This window comes from Rhinolophus hipposideros (genome assembly GCF_964194185.1).
Source record: "Rhinolophus hipposideros genome assembly, chromosome: 3".
NCBI lineage: Eukaryota > Metazoa > Chordata > Mammalia > Chiroptera > Rhinolophidae > Rhinolophus > Rhinolophus hipposideros.
This window is the reverse complement of record NC_138049.1, coordinates 66,721,177-66,743,818: the sequence shown is the minus strand read 5'-3', so window position 1 is coordinate 66,743,818 and position 22,642 is coordinate 66,721,177. Positions and strand designations below refer to the sequence as shown.

The following is a 22,642-nucleotide window of genomic DNA, read 5'->3' as shown; positions in this document are numbered from 1 at the left end:
GTCTGGTCGCGGGTCCTCCAGTGGGGTGTTGGGTGCCTGCGGGAACCTTGGGCTACAGGTGACTTCACCCTTGGTCCTGGCACAAATCGGATTTGCTTTGTGCGGTGTGTGCCCTGGGAAGCGAGGGCCCCGATAAAGGCTGGCTTGAGATGGGGTTGGAACGCCTGGTTCTGCTGTATGGCTGGGGTCTAAACAGGGAGCCAAGGGAATGAGACTCAAAGAACTCTCCTGTCCCCACACACTTTAGACTATCTTCTTGAGATATTTAAGGGATGAATACTATCATAGGATCAGACGTCTCCTGTGAACCCATTCATGAATTTTTCCTGATGCTTAATTAATTCACTCCTGGGACAAAGATGCTGGGGTGGGAGGTTGCCCGGTGTGCCCCGCCTTCCAAGTGAAGCCCCCCCCCCTCGCCCCCTGGCCCCTTCTCCTTCGTCCTCTCTCCCTCCTCTCCTCTGGCCCACCTCCTTCCCCCTTTGACTCCCCCCGCGTGCGCTCGGCGTCATCGCCCCCTTTCCCCTCCCATCTCCCCTCCTTGGCGCGCCACTTGGCTCTCGCCTCCTCCGCAGTCTCTGCCGCGAGCTCCTGGTGCTAGCCGGGCAGTGGCGGGCGGCCTCCGGCTCTGGCAGTCTGCTAGGCTCGTAGCAGCAGCGCCCCCGCCCTCCCTGCCTTGCCAGCGTTGGTGACCATCTCGGGGGCTCTTTGATTTGAGCTGGGCAGCGCCCCGGGGACTCAATAAGCTTCACAGGTAAGGATGGAGCCGCCCCACCCCCACCCCAGGGCGAGACCCTAGAACTTGGAAGTTTCTCTGAGAAAGGCAGAACCCATCTGAGGAGAGCTTCTTTGAAGGGCTCTAAAGATAGCGATAAAACATCGCACTTTTAAGTCCTCAAAGAAACGAACTTCTCTTCCATTCGGCCTCTGCACAGTTTAACGGTAACAGTAATAAATGTTTGCATTGGAATATAAATGGAATTCTTTCTACTTAAGCAGTACCCGAGGGGACCCTCTTTATTTTTATCATTATTAACAGATGCCATTGAAAAAGGTGTAAAACGCATCCCTGGAAAGTCTACTGTTGTTGAAAGCCTCTTTGGCAGGGTTACTATGAAAGCTAGAATCCATCAGTCTCTCTCTGTCTTCTTTTCTCTCCTCTCCTTTCTTCTTTTCTTCTCTTCCCTCCCTCTCTCTAATCAACTTGGCTGCACAGCTCAGCAAAAGGAGCAGTGGAAAACATTTTTTTAAATGAGAAGGTGAAATTAAATTCAAAAGTCTTGGACTTGCTTTAAAATACTTTAGCAAAAAAAAAAAAGGGAGGTAGATAAAACAAGATTGGCAAAATATTGATAATTGTTGAAGCGTTAAAGCTGGGTGATGAGCACATGTGGATATACTTTTTTTCTCCACTTCTTAAAATACTTTTCATTCTACTTTTTGTGTAGTTTGGACATTATCTATAATAAAAAGCTTTTGAAAGTTGTAGAAACATTGTGGCCTGATTCCTCTGACCCTTTTATAGTGTCATTGATTTGAAAAGAGGCTGCACGTCCTATCTAGGTGTTTTTCCCCCCTTTTATTACTCCTACTCACTTCTGAAAGTCTCATTTTATCCCAAGAAAATTTGTCCCTACAGAGGATTATAAAAGTCATATTTTGCTGCTTGGAGAATTATGCTTAGAATCTGGTTTACAAGTTGAAGAAAGAATGTGAAAATCTCAGCCAAATAAGACAGCTAGGCTTGAAAGTAGTGGCCAAGCATCATTTGGAATTTTATTTTTTTAAGGGAAATATTAGAGGAGCTCCTTTAGTATGAGAAAAGATTGAACTCTCCAAACTTTTCTTCCAGACAGCTCAGAAACCTGTACACTTTTAAGAATCTGTTTCATGTATTTAGACGTGAGATTGTTTAGCCTATGTGCTCATTACATGTTAAAATAAACAATTGCTAATGTGAATTAATTTTCCTTATTGAGTAGATTATCTTCCTCTGCCCAAAGTTCAAAGCAAGCTTATTACATTTTAACAGCAGGATCATACTCAGAATTTTAGAGGCTGAAGCTACCTCACCTAGCACTGAGTTAACTTGGCAGATGAGAAATCTGAGATGACAGGTTAGGAAACAGCAAAGTCAAGTTATAAAATAATAACACTTGTTATAATTAATTCTTATTAATAACACTTAATAATAATAAGTATTATTTTATAACTTTGCTTAATTAAAAGTTTTTCTAAAGCTTCAAAGAGGTTAAACTGACATATGATTAGTGAACATCATTACGATCATACAATGCTTTAAAGCCTGAACATTTACAAACATTCTTTGCTTTCACAGATCAACCTGCAAGATACAAATATAAGTCGGGAGCTATATGTTGAGTTCTTCCTGTCAGTGCATGAGCCAACCAGCAGAGGGTTCCCTTGGTGCTCCCTTACTGCCATTCACCCCAAATTCGATTCGCGTGTCCATTGCATAAATTGAAATGTACAAGTCCTGGAAAAATAACTAAAAAAACAAAGGGAATGTATTTTTTATTGTGATGAGAAACAGAAGATGTGGGTTACCGTAAAAATAATCAACTGTGTAACTTTACCGTCTTCCTTTCCCTCAAGTACTGCCAAACTCTTAAAGCAGACATTACTTTGTCTCCATTCCTGAAACTAAACTTGAAAATAGTGCTATGGTATAATAGTTTGAATAGACATTGGCACATTGTCAATGAACTTTCTTGCCATTTATTTTCAGCATTAAATTAGCAGAGAGCATATCCTTTAGGAATGGATTATAAAGTATCTGATAAACATATGTGAAATATTTGGCAGGTTGGAGATTTTCCTTTGTGTTGAAATGCATTGCAGCCATTTGGGGACTATTTAGCAGTGCTGTAGGTCATAGTGGAAATGTGCTGGCACTACAATAGTTTTTAGAAAACCACCTGCCAGAAAATTGTCTGGCTGTGGATAGCATTATCAGTTCTCAGTTCATCAGGATGGGCTCTATGGCCTGTAGGTGGGTTTTCTAACTGATAAATTCCATATGTGACAACCATTTTGTATTATTATTAGCCATAATAATACATAATACATAATAATTAGCCATAATAATACATATTACATAATAATTTTGTAGTATTATCTCCCCCTGCTGAATCCCATATGCTTTTAAAATAAATTCTATATCACAGCTCAGTGAATGTAAACAATTTAAACGCAGGAGCTTAGATTTGTCATCAACAGGCTAACGTTGCCATCTTGTGGTAGAAATATGGATAGCAGGAAAGTTCCAACTCCCGAGGACTAGGAATTGCGGTTTCTTGAGGATGGATCACTGATGAGTAAGTTGTGTTTCCTCATTTGTGGTTTAATATAGGACTTTAGAGCTGAAAGAGATCTTAGAAATTTTCTAGTGCAACTCAATAGCTAAGAAGAACTATTATAGGTTCTTTTTTTAAAACTGATATTAACAGGGTGACATTAGTTAATAAAATTATATAGGTTTAGAGTGTACAATTGTATTATATAATACACCATCTGTATATTACATTCTGTGTTCACCACCCAAAGTCAAATTTTCGTCACCATATATTTAACCCCCTTCACCGTCTTCTATCTCCCTCCCCCCCTTTTCCTCTGGTAACCACTAAACTGTTATCAATGTCTGAGTTTTTGTGTTTTTCTTTTTTGTCGTTTGTACGTTTGTTGCTTTCACTCTTATACCCCACATATGAGTGAAATCATATGGTTCTCGACTTTCTCCAGTGATTCTTAAACAAGGAAAGAGGCTTGGAAATGATGCATAGGCCTCAATATCCAATTTGTTGAATAAACAAATTTATCTATCCTGTTCCAAGTCTCTTTTCTCTCTTAAAATACTGCTCCATGCCACCATAAAGTTTTATGTTTTTAGTTCTACAATTGCATGTTTGGATACTTAAAATGAAATTTTTCATTTATGTTTAAGTTTCTGAACCAAACATTCTTTTCCACTTTGTATCACTCCCTACTACTTTTTTCTTTCTAAACATTCAGGGCGGACACTTTAAAAAAACTAGATTCTTACCTTTATAAGTGTATGAATTTTCTATTGCTGCTGTAACAAATTACCGAAAACTTAGTGACTTAAAATAACACTTTATCTTATCGTTCTGTAGGCCAGAAGTCTAAAGCAGGTCAACAGGGTTGCATTTCTTCTGGAAGTCCAAGGAATCTGTTTCCCGGCTTTTTTTCAGGTTCTAGAGGCCACCCTGCATTCCTTGTGACCCTGCATCTCTCTGATCTCTGCCTCCATCTTTGCGGCTCCTTCTCACTCTAGGTCTTCCTGCGTCCTTCTTATGAGGATCCTTGTAATTACATTGGGCTCACCTGCATAATCCAAGCTAATCTCATCTCAGAATCCTTAATCACATTTGCAAAAGCTCTTTTACCTTGTAAGGAACAGTTCCTAAGTTTTGGGAGTCAGAATGTGGCTCTTAGGGAGCCATTATTTGGCATAAACAATGAGGGACACAGCAGTTAGCGGTGTATAACATCCTTTGTAAATACCACCTATGTTTGGACTCCCATTGTTTGAGATTAGCAATAATAATTGCTGCCTTTTGTTGAATGTTTTTTTTTGTGTGTTTTTTTTTTTTGTGCTCTGGGCATTGTGCTTATATTAGATCCTATTAGTTCCTCAGAAAAATACTCTAAAATATTATTTCTGTTTATCAAATGCGGAAAATAATGTTTGGAGAGATTAAGTAACCTTCACAAAGTCACACAGCTAAGAGGTAGCAAGTGTACTTAAAGTGCCCACTGCCTCCATAATGACTGAAATACCTTAGTTCTTACTCCCCAGGCTCATTAACGTCACTAACACTGTTATTTGCTCATGGCTGTAATTTCGTACACCTTTGAATGCTCTAGTCGGTGATTAACAGTCAGTGAGGGCCTAAAGGGGGTGGGGAATTGAACTTTATAAAACACCTATTCTTCTCTACATCTGCCCCGAATTTGTGAAAGTGACTATTAAAGTTTTTACAAGTATTCTCCAAAACCTAATCCATTTAATGCTTGCTTTACACCTGTTTACTCTAATTAGTAATGTGGCCCTTGCTGTGGCCTTTGCCGAAACTAGCACTTCTCTGGGTACTTATTTAGAATATCTGGGCCAGGCTACAGTATCTACCTGTTGTGTGTCACTCTTTACTGAGCAGGTGGAGGAGGAAGATGGCTGGTGTATGTTTTCACATTAATGTATGCATGTAAATGTAGGCAGTGATGTTGGAGGGTGCTTGGGATCGTGGATGGCTAAAAAAAGGACCAGCAAGTTGTAAAAAGTGGTTATATAATCGTTGGTGTGTCCTAACATACACATTAAGGTGGAAGTTGGTGTCATCCCTGTGAGATCATTGAACTGACTGAGCAGTCCCTGACCCACACCGGCCCCCTCCCCAAAAATGTTTAACAGGTTAATGCAAAATTGTGTTCCATGCAGCATACTATACACATAAATATGGACAACTACCTAACTATACGTTACAAGGGACAGGTGAAAAGACAGGCCTGAGTAGGTGTGAAACTAACACCTGGTGAGGGAAAGCAATTCAGTGGAGATCGTTGATGGTAGGTCAGCAGCCTCATTTTTCATATACAAGAAAATTTATTTGAAATGTTTAACGTAGTGAGGAATCACTGGCCCTACCGAAGTTAAACTATAAATATGTCATGCCACAGTAATACTCTAGAGACACTCTCTCAAAACGTTAGTTTTTTTCTTTCACTGTAAGTCATTCCCTTAGAATAATTATTTTGACATGGACTCTGTTTCTTTTTAGGCTGAGTGCCTGATTCAGTTCCAGAATTCCTAATGTAGACCCAGGCTATAAATAAGACGCAGGAAATGCACTTCAAGTGTTCTGTGGCTGGGTAATGTTTGATCATACTGAAGTTTAATAGTAACGAGAAAAATATATTACAAAACCACAGATATTCATAGAAGGGAGTAATTAGGAAAAAATTCATTTGGGAAGTCTCTAAAGTGAAGCTGTCCTTAAGCAAAACAAAACAAAGCAAAACAGAATCAAGAAAAAAGGAAATTTGAGTGTTACAAACCATCCTGAAATAAAAATATTTGACTGCATAATTGATGTTTTTTTTAGAAAACTAAAAGCACTATAACTTTGGTTTATGCATAAATTGTTTTAAAGTGGTAGTTATTTACCCATGAAGGTAGAACCGTAGTGATAAAAGAACCTGTTATTGATGCTTACCATGCTTCAGGCTCAGTGGAGATTTTTTGCATACATCATCTCATTTAACCCCCAAAATTATGTTATAAAGGTAGAAGATCATTATTGCCCCCACTTTGCAGGTGAGGAAACTGAAACTAAAGTGAACTTAATGAACTTAACGAGTGGTCCAAATTCATATGCCTACTAAGTGGTAAAGATGAGACTTAGCCCAAGTCTTCTCATTTCTTGGTCTGCATTTGTAACCACTAGGCTGGTATAGATACTCAAATAGTCTATACTATCAGCAATCACATTTCTGAGAAAGCATAAGCAAACACATAAAAAATAGTCATCTTTTGTTATGTGTGGTTTTTTCTATTAATATAAACCGGATACAAATTCGGAATAATACTTGCTGTATCAGTAAAAGTTCATTTGCATATCCTGATAATCTTCCTTCCTAATTCCCTTGCACTCCATTTGTTTCCATGGTCCATCCAACCCATCATCAGCTTTGTGTTCACTGATTCGTGGTGGAGAGCCATGACTGCAACCTCACTTTCATTAACCAAAATTGGAATTTGGAGCCCCAAATCCAAGCCATCTGGAAAGTGACAGCGAAGGTCACATTTATAATGAATGATAGGAAAAAGGAGGATGAGGGAAGACAAGGGATACGAAGACTTTCCAAATATTACAGCTGCCCCACCAGCTGGGACTGTGTTTCTTTAGATCAATGACTTAGTGCTTTTAGGATGATGGGTATATGTAGCTGTATCCGCAGAACCATGGATTACTCTATCAGTAAAAGCTGTCATTTCCATTACATTGACATTTTGCCACAGGCAAACTTAGATTTTCCAAAAGAAAGTGTCCTTAAACATTTGCCCAATTTTAAATTACAGGCCAAATTAGGCTAACTGAATCCATGTCCTCTTATTACTGTGATTCTGAGGTCACATTACAAGGCTCTGCCCTTCCCATGCCCGAGGATAGATGTGGGCATGGTTTTATTTTTGTGGGGAACTGCAACAGAGCTCCCTCAAAAGGCACCAGACGGGGCTGGCGAACCAATGCCCTTGCATGATCCGTGGCATTGGATGATGGAGGTATTACATGCAAGCCTACTGAGTTTGAATCGTTTCTTTTTCTGCATTAAATGGGGGGACCATTCAATATTAGTAGTTGCTAACATAGCAAAAGAGCAAAGTTCAGAATACATTTGTTTTGTACACAAACGTGAGGCAGATGTCATTCGGTTAAGCAGTCATCCCTGGAAAGACTGCTTTCTGGGGTGTGGCTCAAGCTGCTGTTACACCAGGGCCTTGGCTGCCGCCGGGATTCTCAAACTAATGAGTGTCAGGATTGCCTGGAAGGCTGGTTAAAACGTAGATGGTTAGGAACCTGCTCCACTCCTGGAGAGTTTTGGACAGTAGGTGACTGGGCCTTGAAATTAGCATTTTAAACAAGTTCCCAGGTGATTCCAACCCTGCTGGTCTGGGGACTATAAGCTGGACATCCTTTGATATGACAGAGTTTATGTTTTGCCATACACAAGTACTGAATTTTATTAACAAACTAGTAACAATCTTTTGAGTTGATTGTGTTTCATTTTGAGTCCAAAGGCAGGCAAAAACCACTGTCCCAGCTCAAAGCAGTCAGGCAGCAGGAGTTTCCTCTTACAGAGGAGTCAGCCTTTTTATTTATTTATTTTTTTTTTAAAGGAAACAGTGTGTACTTCCAGGCCTTTTTCCCAAGTCAAGTTGTTGTCCTTTCAATCTTAATTGTGGAGGGTGCCGTTCAGCTTCAAGTTGTTGTCCTTTCAGTCTTAGTTGTGGAGGGCACAGCTCAGGTCCAGTTGCAGTTGCTAGTTGCAGGGGGCACAGCCTACCATCCCTTGCGGGCGTCGAGGAATCGAACTGGCAACCTTGTGGATGAGAGTCCACTGGCCCATGTGGGAATCGAACCAGCAGCCTTGGAGTTAGGAGCATGGAGCTCTAACCGCCTGAGCCACCGGGCCGGGCCAGCCTTTTTATTCTATACAGGCCTTCTACTGATTGGAGGAGGCCCACCCACATTAGAGGGAAACTGCTTTCCTCAGTCTACCGATTGAAATATTAATCTCATCTGAAAAGACCCTCACAGACACACCCAGCATAATGTTTGACCAAATATCTGGGCTCCCAGTGGCCTATTCAAGTCGACACATAAAACTAACCATTACATGGGGCTTTCTTAAGTTTGCCTACAGAATTATGGCACAGAATGCATGTTTTATTTGGTAAAGAGTAGGGGAACTTATGTATTTTTGGTTCATATGCTAGTTCAATGATTTGTATAGTAAAAGATCATCTTGTGAGCTATTTAATATTTGCATTTTGCCTTTCTAATCCCCAGCTAGCTAAAAAGTTGCAAGACTAAGTACTGAAAACAATTAAACCTAACTGGGGAAGAAATACCACACTATGATGATTTAGATATCCTCTATTTTGCCTAGGAATGACTTGTACACATTTATTACTCCACAGATCATTAGTATCAACTGTTTATGTACAAAGTGATTGTATATATTTTTCAATGAGGATATTTGACTGACTTTCAGTATTTGATTTGTAATCATATATTAAGTATGCAATAGATAGCTGTTATCTAAAGGGCTATATGAAAAATCAGTTTTCAAATTTTTGTTTCCCAGACCAAGTAATTCCCTTGATTGAAATATTGATCACAATCAAGTGGATAGAATATATATATATATATCTTTTTGATCTTCTATTGTGGTCTATTGGTAAACTAAGAGGCAGCATATAACTCTCTGATTTTAGGTTGTTGTTGTTTTCTTTTTGGCAAAGGCATAATTTTTCATCTTGGTAACTACCCAGTTAAACATAGGATTTCAAGGTCTCAGTAGAATTACTGAGTTAGCCTTTTTGCACTCCAATACAATTGAATAAAATTGATGAAATATTCATTGTGAAAATTGCATAGAAGATCACAAAAGAAAATACTGTGTGGCTCAATAAAATCATTATCAATATAATTACTACTTTGTATAAAGTTAAATTTGCCATGGTAAGGATTAGAAAATAATTGTGACATACCCTGTTTCCCCAAAAATAAGACCTAACTGGACCATCAGCTCTAACACATCTTTTGGAGCAAAAATTAATATAAGACCTGGTCTTATATTAATATCCATCATTTCTACAGAAGAATGCCGTCACGCGAATAAAACAAATTACAAGCTACTTAGCAAACAATACAGTCTAATATTAACCAGTGTCACCATTACTTAGCATTCAAGTGTGAGCAGATAAAAAAATGGAAATTGCAAAAGTTCTATGTAATCTTGCTGATGTCAAGGTATGGTAGAGATTACTATTAGGTTGGTGCAAAAGTAATGGCGGTTTTTGCAATGATTTTTTTTTTTAACCTCTTAAAGAGCAATTACTTTAACACCAAACTAATATAAACTTATTTAACATGTTCAAATGTATGATGATTCAAGTTAATTATGCCATGTTTTGGTGAATAGATGTTTAAACAGTAAAGGGGTTCATGTATATTTTTTGTTTTATCAAAAAGATGTTATTAGTTTATTAATGAAATTCTGTGCTCACATATGGCAAAATGAACTCATATCAAGAGATGCCCATATTCAACTTTGCATCAGAGACAACTTCTGCTTTTCATGCCCTGCGTGTACCCTGGGTTGAGGAACATTCCCAACAGGCAAAAAAAGTTTATCAGAAAGCATTGAGAGTACAAATATTGTAGGAATAATCTGACCTTAAATTTACAAAGTGTAAATCATTTGCTAAGCCGGGATGTTTTAGCTATTAGTTAAAAACTACTTGGAGCATAGCTTATGATTTCAAAATTGCTGCTCCTAAGAGTGCTACCACTCCCCGCACTCTCAAAACGGACAAACATCTGTTCCACTAAAATGATTAACATACTAGTGAGCCTAGAGAAGTGGGAAAAGAGGTCAAGAAGATGTAAACAATTGAAGAGGTATGATGATTTATCAACTACTGTACTGACAACTTTAAAAATACTTAACACAAAAGCACTGCTCTTCAATGATGTGACCCGTGATGAAAGGGAGTATATTTAATCATGGTCATATTCCCCCAACTGGCTAATTCAGACTCATAGCCTGTGCTCCATAAATTCTTACAACTAATTTTAACATGCAATAAAATCCCACTAGGAAGCATTTTTCTATGTTGCTTTGGTTAGATGGTAGTTCCAGGCACAATGCTGTTTAAAAACCAAAAAAAAAAAAAAAAAAAAAAGTGCAGGGTACATTTTTATTTCTTTAGCCTAAAATGGCCTGTGGACATTTTCTTTTTTTATGATAAGGGGCTCTGCTTATAAAAATAAAGCAGGTCAATAGTAGATGGACCTATTTATTTATTTAAAAAACCTCTACTGACTTTAGAATATTACCCGGTGATTTACATTACACCATCAGTCAGTTAGGTCTGCAAACGATGGTTGAGGGAAATTCACTGTATTCCAATGAATTTTTTGAACTCTGTGCTACACATTTACACTCTAGAGATGAGGAATTTATGATCCCTGCTTTTAAGGAGCTAAGGACGGGAAAAGTGCAGGATATCTGCTGCTATCTTTACATCTGTCATCTGGAAATAAGGTTGTAGGAGACCTAGGAAGGAAGAGAGTGTGGGGTAGGCAACAAAGGCCCCAGTTAACCATCCTTTCCTACTCTCCCATGCATTGTGCTGTCTGGGGAGGTAGAGGTGGAGATGGCAGCTGGGGGTTGAGGGAGGTGGGTTAGGGCTAGTGGAGGGAAGGTTGGGTAAAAAACGATTGACTGATTTTGGAAATCTGGATGAGCCTACTTAGCAGGGTGTTTAATCTCAGTAAAACCTAAGTATGGTGAAAATAAGGAATCCTATTTGTGGTGAAGGTGCATTTAGCCCCCGAGGTCTAAATGAAATAGATAAATAACATTTAAAAAGGAAACATGTAAAATCTATCTTTCTCTCTCCCTCACCCATCCCCTTTTCTATTTTTAAGGACAAAGAAGAACAAAATGGAAAACATGCTATTTTGGTTGATATGTTTCATGCTTGGGTGGACCATGGTTGATGGATCAGAGATGGAACAGGATTTTATGTGGCACTTGAGAAAAATACCCCGGCTTGTCAATGAAAGGACTTTCCATCTCACCAGCCCCACATTTGAGGCAGATGCTAAGATGGTGTTAAAGAGAGTGTGTGGCATCGAATGTCAGAAAGAACTCCCCGCTCCCAGCCTGACTGAACTGGAAGATTCTCTTGCATACGAGACTGTCTTTGAGAATGGCACCCGAACCTTGACCAGAGTGAAAGTTCAAGGTTTGGTCCTTGAGCCAACGCAAAATACCACCACAAAAGGAGCATCTGTTAGGAGAAAGAGACAGGTGTATGGCACAGATAGTAGGTTCAGCATCTTGGACAAAAGATTCTTGACCAATTTCCCTTTCAATACAGCCGTGAAGCTCTCCACGGGCTGCAGCGGCATTCTCATCTCCCCTAATCACGTTCTCACAGCTGCCCACTGCGTTCATGATGGAAAGGACTACATCAAAGGCAGTAAAAAGCTTAGGGTAGGGTTGTTGAAGATGAGAAATAAAGGCGGTGGCAAGAAACGTAGGGGTTCTAAGAAGAGCAGGAGAGAAGCGAATGGTGGTGAGCAGACAGAGGGTAGCAAGGAGAATCTGAAGGAGAGAGCCACGGTGGGAAGAAGAAGAAAGGCAGACGCTCGGGGTCAGAGAGGAGCTGAGGGGAGGCCCTCCTTCCAGTGGACCCGGGTCAAGAATACCCACATTCCCAAAGGCTGGGCTACAGGAGGCAGGGGAGACGCCGCTTTGGACTACGACTACGCTCTTCTGGAGCTGAAGCGCGCTCACAAAAAGAAGTACATGGAACTCGGCATCAGTCCCACCATCAAGAAGCTGCCGGGCGGAATGATTCACTTCTCAGGATTTGATCACGATAGGGCAGATCAGCTGGTCTACCGCTTTTGCAGTGTGTCCGATGAATCCAATGATCTCCTCTACCAGTACTGCGATGCCGAGTCAGGCTCCACTGGCTCCGGCGTCTATCTGCGTCTGAAAGAGCCCGACAAAAAGAGCTGGAAGCGCAAAATCATCGCCGTCTATTCAGGCCACCAGTGGGTGGACGTCCATGGTGTGCAGAAGGATTACAACGTGGCCGTGCGCATCACGCCCCTCAAGTTCGCCCAGATTTGCCTCTGGATTCACGGAACTGAGGCCAACTGTACTTACGGATGACAGAAACCTGAAACCAGGCCGTGGATTATCTGAATCGCACAGAAAACCAATGCTGATTATTGTAGCAAGATCACTTCACAGGTTAGGCTCGAGCTTGAACCCTATCAGATAGAGTTTTGATATTCTTATAAATTTCCTTTTTTTCAAATTTAGGAGATTTTCATACATTTAAAAATGTTTAGGTGAAGACTGAAACTAGATGGGCATTGCAATGCTAAGTATATAGTCTTATATTCTTTACATGGTGATAAGCTTCATTTGTTGGAAATTGTTTTTTTCTGGCTTTTTAAAAAAATTAGACACTCTTTAAAACTTCAAGCTGGTACTATAACTAATATGTGATTTCTCAATGGACTTATTCTCAGGGTCCTATTCTAAGAAGAATCTAATAGGATGCCAGTTGCATATTAAATGTGAAACTGCATATACAGAGGTAGACGGTAACGTAATTAGAATCAAGTTAGAGACAAAAATTTACAACAGTTATTACCACTCTGAGAAGGACCCATTTAGTTCATGCCCTCAGTGTTCATATTGTGTTTTCTGTTGGGTCTCAGAAACTTCAGTTTTGTTTTTGTTTTTGAAGGATTACAAGGAACAGCAAACCGTATAAACAAAACTATGAACTATTTTACCGCTTAAAAAAGTATCAGCTGAAGTGTGTATTATATGAAAATGAGAGAAATACTTTGTTCTATGAAATAAATCTAGTTCAAAAATAGGGAAGCTTAGAGTTTAAGAACTGAAGTTTTTAATTAATATTCAAAATATGCACTTTTCATGTATACATAGTGAAGACAGCTCCAAAATGATAAATGATCACGCATTGAAAGGCACACCACTTTATGCTCCACATTCTCCTATATATGAGATGTTAAAATTTTAGGACAAGGACTTCTAGTCGTTTTTAAAAGAGAGCCTTTTTCTCCCCCTTGACAAATTCAGCTTTTTTAATAAGGCCATAGGCATATTATGTTGGTGAATTCCCTAATGAGTAATTTTAGATATGTCCATTCCTAAAAATGAATATAATTATGAATATAATTTTCAAAAGAAGGTTCTGATTATTTTGACTAGGGACCAAGGCTGTACACTCACTATGGCCATCATGGCAACCTAAGCTGACAGAGAGAGCCCAGTGGCTGCCCTGGGACACTCAATCCAGATTTCCTGAATGAACAGATATTTACTGAATGCCTGTAAAAGAGTGTTAGTTCAGGCCCTTATGTTTAAAGGGTTGTAGTGATTTGTAGTTGAGTGAGTCATAAAATTCAGGAACTGCAGGCCTAATTTTTGGTCTTCTTTTCCTGGTGGTTTCTAGGGCACACATTCTTTTCTCTCATCACACACCCAAGTCACTGATTCTGCTGGAGTTCAAATTTATTTTCCTTGTTATTTTTTTTTTTAAGCAAGGGGTGTTGTATCTTGACTAATATGCAAAGGAATATTTGATCAGATTACGATAAAATGATCTTGTAAATGGTATCCAAAATAGCTAAAATTCAGTACAAGTGTACATTCTTTTGTAATGTGAATCAGTTAAAAGTCATTCAATAAAAATTAAGAAATAAATGAATTATAACTCTTATTGTATGTGTATATGTTTTATATACAGGGTTTCAGTAAGTATTAACTGTCATTTATTTTAAAATGATTCTATTTAATTCTAAACACATCTCACTGAGTAGTATTTTATCATTGGTACTAGTGGAATAGGGCTACTGACTTGAAAGTTTTGTTCAGATCTTTCCCAGAGAATTACCTATATGATCACTGCAACGAAAAATGTTTCAAGGTGAACTTTTCACACTTATTGCAAACACACACACACACACAAAATCTTCATCTTAGATTCTTAGAAAATTCCTGGGATTTGAGTAAATTAGGATTAATTTAGAGTGCTGTGTCAATAGTTTGGTACTTAAGGTTAAATTCTAAATATACATATTTTCTTTAAAATCATTGTACTACTTTTCAAAAATACATTTAGCTCATTTTCTTTGCAGAGGTTTACTTGATTCTCTCATCTTTTTTCTAACTGAATCATGAATCTTATATGAGCTATTTAGGACCACTGAAATATACTTGTTCTGTTATGCTTAACAGATTTGAAATAGAAAATCTGAATTCATTTAGCTAAACAAATATACTCTACACATACGACATCTACTTTGTGCAAAGGACTACATATTGACTTACTGTTTAAAGAAACTAAGCAAGTTTTGGAGGCTGGAAAGTTTGCCAAGGTAAGTTTAAGTGATACAATTGAAAGAAAGAAAGACTGGAATACTCTAAGAGCAGAAACCAGCAATCATTTATCCCAGAATTAGTGTGTGTGTGTGTGAGTGTGTGTGCTGGTGTACATGTTGGGAGGATTGTAGCGAGGCAGCTCTTGTTCTCTGAAACTACTCATCCTCCCCTCTCTACCATTCTGTTACTTCAAAACTTCTAGCTTACTGGTGTTTAGCTAACAACCCAGTGGTTTTCTAAGAACTGCCTATTAAGGAGTTTGTTTTTTCTCCACTAGATAAATAATTCATGGACTTCACGAGAATAATCCTTAGAGTCCAGAGGTTTCTGGAAGATGAGGAAGAAAATCCCCTTTCTGTTCTATGCTCCCTTCTTCCCCTTACCAGTCTTTTCATTCCCATTAGTTGACAGGAGTCCTGACTATGCAATTTTTATTTTACTTAGAATTTAAAGTAGTGCTACTGACCCAGATACCAGATCACAGAACAACATAAAGCAGGATATAGGCCAAAAACCTGTACTAATATACAGCAGAGAGATCTGGGAAGACGTGAATTTTTCCCCTCAAACTTATTTAAATGGATCAGTTGTTAGAAAAATTTGTAGCTAACAACTTAGACGATACAACTTTTTAAATTTCCCAATTTTTTTTATTGCAATACCTGCAAAAGTGCCGTTCATTTTTTCATTTTGTTTTGTTTTAAAAATCAGGATGCGGTTGGTGCCAACATTCAACTGCCAAACGAAAGTACCACTTCATCAAGCAATTGCCTAAAAATAAAAATGTGTTATTTTTGAGAGAACTGAATTTAGTATTCTGCCACTGCACTTGGAACTTTTACTTAAAAAGCTTTCTTTGTGGCCTGACAAAATAAGCGACACTATTGCAGCCACCAAATGGACAGTTGTGCCACTTCATGTAGACGGGTACATGACTGATGTGGCTCCATAAACGGATGTCCTGGGCCCACATATGACAGTAAGCCTCTCCTGCACACACTCCTAAATGAAAGCTTGGGTTTTCCTGAAAACTGGTGTATGTATCATAATGCTACATGGACCACCTTTTTATAACTAGCAACTCAATGTGTCAATTTTTAGGCTAGATTAAACAAAATACTCTTTGTGGCTTTCCTATTTTGAAATTTTCTCTTTTGCTGGAATCATCTGTAACTTTCAAACAGAGCTACACACTGTGAGTCCACGGGGTTTATGATATGTCAGTGGTTTCCCTTAGCCTCGTGGTTTTCAAATTTGGCTGCTCACTGGAATAACCTAGGGAATTTTAGAAAGCCCATTTCCAGGTCCTCACCAAGATCTTCCCTGGAACCCCTAAGAGTGAGGCCCAGAAATCTGTATATGATAAAGCTCTCTAAGTAACTATGGTGATCATTCAGCTTTAGGAGTCACTGTCACAACCTATCTTTCCTAAACTAATTGTTCTCCCACCTCCAGGAGTTCTCCCTTGTGCACAATGACGTTTTCCTTTTTCTTCCAGGTTAAATGTCTTCACAGTTTCACCTGCCTTTATATTTTTTCTTGTTAACAACCTCAAGTACTTTGGTAAGGAATGTGGTGGTAAAACTATCAAATATTTAGATGGCATTCTTTTCAGTATTTTTATAAAACGAAAGTATATTTTAGCAATAACGTTGTCATAATAGTGTTTTATGATGGTAAGAAATGAGTTGAATTTACAAAACTTCTGAACATATGGGATCATTTTACAATCGGTGGCAAAATCCAATTTTTCTTATTTCCTTTTTTCCCTTTTCCTTATTTCCTTATTTCCTGGAAATTAGATACATATACCCCCATCTGAGGGCGATATGTTGCAGGACCACCGATGGATGCCTAAAACCACATATACTACTGAACCCTATATCTACACTATGCTTTTTTCTTATACCTACATACCTATAATAAACTTTAATTTATAAATTAGGCACAATAAGAGATTAACAATAACTAATAAAATATAACAATTTAAACAATACACTGTAATAAAAGTTATGTGAATGTGGCATTATGAAGTAAAATAAGTGTTAGTTGAACACAGGCACTGTGATACTGCGACGGTCACTCTGACAACTGAGACAGCTCCTAAGTGACAAACAGGTAGCATATGCAGCGTGGGTACACTGGACAAAGGGATGATTGATTCATGTCATGGGCTGGACAAAGTGAGATGGGAGTGAGATTTCTTCATGCTACTCAGAACAGCACGCAATTTAAAACTGATGAATTGTTTATTTCTGGAATTTTCCATTAAATATTTCAGACCTAGATTGACTGCAGGCAACTGAAACCCCAGAAAGCAGAACCACGGATAAGAACCATGGAACTGCTATACCATACATATATATGTTTTTATTCCTAATCCACTTTACAATATAGGTTAGATTAATTCAATATAGTTCAACAAACTTTTATTGAGTCCAATCTTTGGCACATACTGTGTTTCCCCTAAAATAAGACCTAACCGGAAAATAAGCCCTACCATGATTTTTCAGGATGATATTCCTTGAACATAAGCCCAAATGCATCTTTTGGAGCAAAAATTAATGTAAGACCCAGTCTTATTTTCAGAGAAACACAGTAGATGCTAGAATTAAGGCATAGATTCTTACCTTACTAAAAGAATTCATAACAAAGAAGTCAGATATATTTTTTAAAAATAATAGTGTGAAAAAAGTGAAGTAAATATAAGGTGCTGAAGGAACACATTTAAGAAGGATCAACTGTATCAGGGTGGGCAGATACGATGAAAAGACAGGTTTCCTAAAAGAGGTGACACCTAGGTTGGGTTTTGAAGGATGAGTTAGAGTTTTCCAGCCTATCAGTGGGGAGCATAGGGTAGTGGAGGGCATATTTGGAAGAAGAAATAGCTTGTGGAAAGGTATGATGAGCGTGAGACACTGCATGGTGTGTTTAAGATACAGCAAGTATTTGGGAATTGCTGCCATAGAAGGTTAACTCCTCCTAGTGGCGATGAATGGCAAGAAATGAGGCTTCTGAGTTAGACTTCTAGCCATGGATAGACTTCTGGTCTTGAATGCCATGCTAAAGAGTTTGGACTTTAACCTTTAGATGACCAAGAATTGAGGCAGGTTTTTAAGTCAGGGAAATGTGATCAGATGGGAAATTTGAGAAGGAAACCTGGCAGCACCAAATGGCTGGGTTGGGGTGGGTTTGTGTGGGGATTAGAGACTAAGAGCCCAGTAAAGAGATACTGTACTAAGGAAGTGGCAGTGGGAATGGCAGAAGAGACATTCCAAGAGCAGAACGTTCAGTATACTTAGTGACTCACTGAATGTAGGAGAGAAGAGTTGAGTGTGTCATGTCACCCAAATTTCTGGCTTAAGAGATAAGGTAGTAAGACCACCAACCAAGACAGAAAAACTAAGCTTGAGGAAAAAAATGAGTTCACTCTTAGACATGCAAGTTTAACATTTCTGTAGAATATTCATCAATAAGATTGATAAAACCTATACACAAAGAAGCAATGACAAGAAAGTTAAACAATTAACATTATATAATTTTATAGTGAACTAATCCATTAGCTAACATAACCAACCTGTAATTCATGGTATATTTTATTCTGCACCCAATCAAATATCAAACACACTTTTGTTAATCTATTCTACACTAAATGCTCCTTTTAATTTAGCTTTGAACCTTTTTGTTTAACCTGAGAGAATGTGGATAGGTTTTCTAAAAATGTGACCCAAAATTTACATCTGACTTAGTACATACATGGTACATGTACATGGTACATGGTACATACTCAGTGGTGCATGTGTTTTGTAGGGCACCAAAGTCCATGTGACCCAAAATAACAGATGATTTAAAAAAGTAATTCCAGATTTTCTTGGGACATATTTATAAGCCTTTTCAGGCTGTAAGGTTTAACTTTCTGTTTACGTTTTACAAAGATAATTATAAATTATAAAATTAGTTGTCTTACCCCCAAATGTTCCTACTCTGAGAGACAAACCACGGATGTCTGGGTATCTAGAAATGAATCTACTATTAAAGATTGGGTTAACAGCAGAGAACACAATCAGTAAGAATGATTGTCTCTTCCTCCCTTTATTGGGATGAGACCCTTCTAGGTCCTGGCCCTTTGTAGGCCTCTTGCCTGCAGGCCTGGGTTCTGTTCCAGGCTATAGTCTCTTGTAGCCACAGGCTTTCATTCAAAAATTTCCCACTCCTGCAGCCCTGTTGGCTGCCACCTGCACATGCTATGTCCATTCTGGATATTTTTAACTTCAGCAGCATCTTCCATCTCATTCAAATCATCACTCAATATTTCTTCTATTTTTTTTTAAGCCACTGTCAAAGTATATTTGTTAAACTTCTTGATTTCCAAGTAGGAACACTTTTAATTTTACCATTGGCCAAAAGCATCGATCATATCAGCATCTTTCATTTATGTTCTTAAAAAGTATTGTTAGATATTGGAAACTGTGTTTGAGAAGGAATCTCTAGGAAGCTTAGTTTAACTTAGTGGTGCATATGGTTTGTACCTGGTCCAGACACCCTTTCCCAGCTGAGGATGCACTAATTCTCCACTTTTGTGTTGAATTGTGAGTTGTAGTTACATGTGTAATAGGCATTTATATTTCCCAAATTTTTAAACATATTTATTTAGTTCTTCATTAAGGAATATTTCTTAATAATATTAATATTAATTGAGATTATTGACTATTTTTATACTCCTGTCTTCATCCTTTAATGTCCTTACAATTGCAGACAAATGACAAAAACTATAGCAAAAATAACCATTTTTAAAGTAATAACAGCAATATTTATCAAGCACTACTTTTTGCCAAGTGTTTTCCATGCATGATCTCGTTAAATAATAAGCACATAGATAGAAACTTTCTCCATTCCACAGACAAGAAAACTGAACTCTGGAGACGTTAAGGAACTTGCCTTAGGTAACCATAGATGGTTGAGCAGGGATTCCCTTCCGTGCAGGCCGATGCAGACTCACATTCCTGCACAAGACTTAGCAACACTTGAAATGGAATGTGGGGGGTGGGGGGTGGAGGTGGATATTTGGAGAGACACTGAACAAAAAAGAGTGCTCGTGGTGGAGTTATTCTGTACACATACACACACACACAACAATGCAATCTATTAATTAGCAATTTTCTTTCTTTCTTTCAAAGAACAGGAGAACAATTCTTTTAGATTTAAAGAACAGTTCTCAAAGTATGTTCTGGAGACTCCTGAAATTACCAGAGACCCTTTCAAAGGGTCTTTGAGATCAAACTTATTTTTATAACAATACTGTGAGGTAAAAATTATTTTCATAATAATACTAAGACACTCATTTTCTCACAAGTGTGCTCACAGTGGAATTTTCCAGTGACTGTATATAACATATTGAATGCAAAAGCAGATATAAGAATGCAGCTGTCTTCTGTTAAGTCTAACAGTAAAGAGATCTGCAAAGATGGCAAAACTTTTCTAAATTATTTTTTTGGAAACTGCAATTTTTCATAAAAATATTTCATTTGCTACTATATAATGGTTGTACTATTTTAATTTTCAAATGGATTAAAGAAATATGTAAAATTTTGTTTTAATTTCTAAAGTAGTTGAGAATTGACAGATATAACCCAGATAAACAAAGCTTTTGGAGGTCCTCAATATATTTTAAATTTTAGTACTGACACCAAAGAGTTTGAAAACCTTTGTTCTGTAAATCAGAGTTATAGAATACTATTATAGACTCAATTATAGAATGTCTTATTTTTCAGAATCATTTGAACATGCATGTAAAAAGTAGAAATGAATGTGGAAGATTTAGCACTACAGCTCTAAGAGTTTAGTTAAGGTTAATTACCATACCATATGATTACATAACATTGCTCCTTCATGCATTTCCACTCACAGAGGAGATCTGAATAATGGATCCAGTAGTGAAATCTGCTGTCAGCCAGGCTACAAGAAACAGAAATTTTCTCACTGCCCAAGAGGATGAATGACAAACTACCACAAAATTTGTTGCTTCAAAAATATAGACCAACATGACTGATTTTTCAACTAAAATAGCTCTACTTCCACACAAGAAACACTGTAATCAGTGTTGCAAGATCATGCCCCTTTTCCACCGACAATAATCTGCAGACATTATTGTTAAAGGTATCTATTGAAGAGGCACAACGAAGGCTTTGCCCAGCTTATCTTCTGCGAGTCAAGTTCTTATTTCTTTTTTCATATCCACTCCTTTCCTTCTCTTCTGAACCTTAAGACTCCTCCCAAAAAGTCTTTGGTCTTTCGTCTTTACTTTTTTTTTTTTTAAGTACAGCAAATGACATGAAAAATAGAGAACAAAGGAGACATGTTAATACTGAGGGAGCCATTTGCAATCATTATACCATATGTAAAGTGATTCCAATCTTAAACTCAAGATGAGTTTTTAATTGGTGTTAGTTCTTCTATTACAATGAGCTGACAGTGAGCTATGAAAACTCTCATAACATTTGACAATAAAAGCACAAGAGTTATTCTTCAGTCATCAGAAATGTAGTAACAGCCGAGCAGGATCCATGTAAGTGAAGCAACCTCTAAGAACTGAAGTACTGTATTCATCCTTCAGACACTTATCTGGCACCTACTGAAGTACTAGGGGCTAAGGACATGAGGAGATGTTTCCTGCCTTTGAGGCTCACAATCACCCAGAGTAGATGTCATCTTCATAGCTGATTATAACACAGGAAGTTAAGTGCCATAAAAGCTGTTGAAAATTGTGCTCTGACAAGAACAGGGTGGGAGTCGTGCTGGACCAGTGAGATTCAGCTGTACTGTGGGGTTAGTGAGGCAATTTCAGATCGAAGGCCCTGTGTGGGCCAGCAAAGTACTTGCTTCCTCTGAATGAGTAGCATGGCCACACACAGAACAGTGTGCTTGTACAGAGGGTGGAACTGAGGCAGAGGTTACGCTAGAAAGGCATCTCACCATGTGAAGGGACACCACAGACAAACGGGATCTGAGCTGAAAATGATCCAGAGAGATGAATTTTTTACGTATCCAAGGGACTTCATCCAGAATATCATCTGTAAGAGAATTTCTCCACAAGGACACCAAGACTCTCACTCTCAAGGATCCAGTGTCTGATTTAAAAATAATACTCTCATAGCTTTGCCTATTAAGAATTTATACCACAGTCAATGAAGAGAAAAGCTTCTTTTAAAATAGTCAATATTAAACTTAAAATTATTTGCAATCTAACACATTTTTATTACAATATGCCCACAAAGTAATATATGATCATATGTAATCAATAAAAACCATTATTACATAATCAGATACTAGTTCTTGAAAGCAGGTCTTGAGATACAAAACTAGGTAACTAAGGAAAAGATAGTTTTAGAAATGAGAGTGTGCTTCTAATTGATTAATACTTCTATTTGAGATTGGACTACTTTTTGAGATGTAACAACGTAGTTCTAAACATAACATCATCCAATTTTACTATAATAGGCTAATCTACATTTTGTGTCTGATGACTGCATGCAAGTGTGTGAGTGAACGACAACCTACAGTCACGTGATTCTTCAACTTCCATGGAGAATTCTCATGAAACTATTATAAGAATTTCACAGTGTATTTTAAAAGAAAGTTCATCCTTTTCTTTTTTGGAATATGGAATTTCAGTTTATTTGGCAGCAGCCACAGAGTCCCAAGTTTAATGACAGCTGCTTAAAATAGTTCTTTTTTTACTTGTTTTTAATTTATTGTAGAATTAACAAAACTATGTCTGCATGGACAGCATTTCTCACCCTTAATTTTTTTTTTATTTTCAATATTTTGTATGTGCTATGTGTATCACTAGGAACTGACTTTTTCCCCTAAAAAA

The 22,642-nt window shown here is 38.0% G+C and overlaps 1 protein-coding gene across 1 annotated transcript; it reads left to right on the top strand.

Moving 5' to 3' along the window:
• The first annotated feature begins 571 nt into the window (after positions 1–571).
• On the top strand, positions 572–14,106 carry PRSS35 (serine protease 35). Its single transcript, XM_081039846.1, has 2 exons — positions 572–754; positions 11,262–14,106. The coding sequence occupies exon 2, from the start codon at positions 11,278–11,280 to the stop codon at positions 12,517–12,519; it is 1,242 nt and encodes a 413-aa protein (XP_080895972.1). The 5' UTR covers positions 572–754; positions 11,262–11,277; the 3' UTR covers positions 12,520–14,106.
• Positions 14,107–22,642: the final 8,536 nt, after the last annotated feature.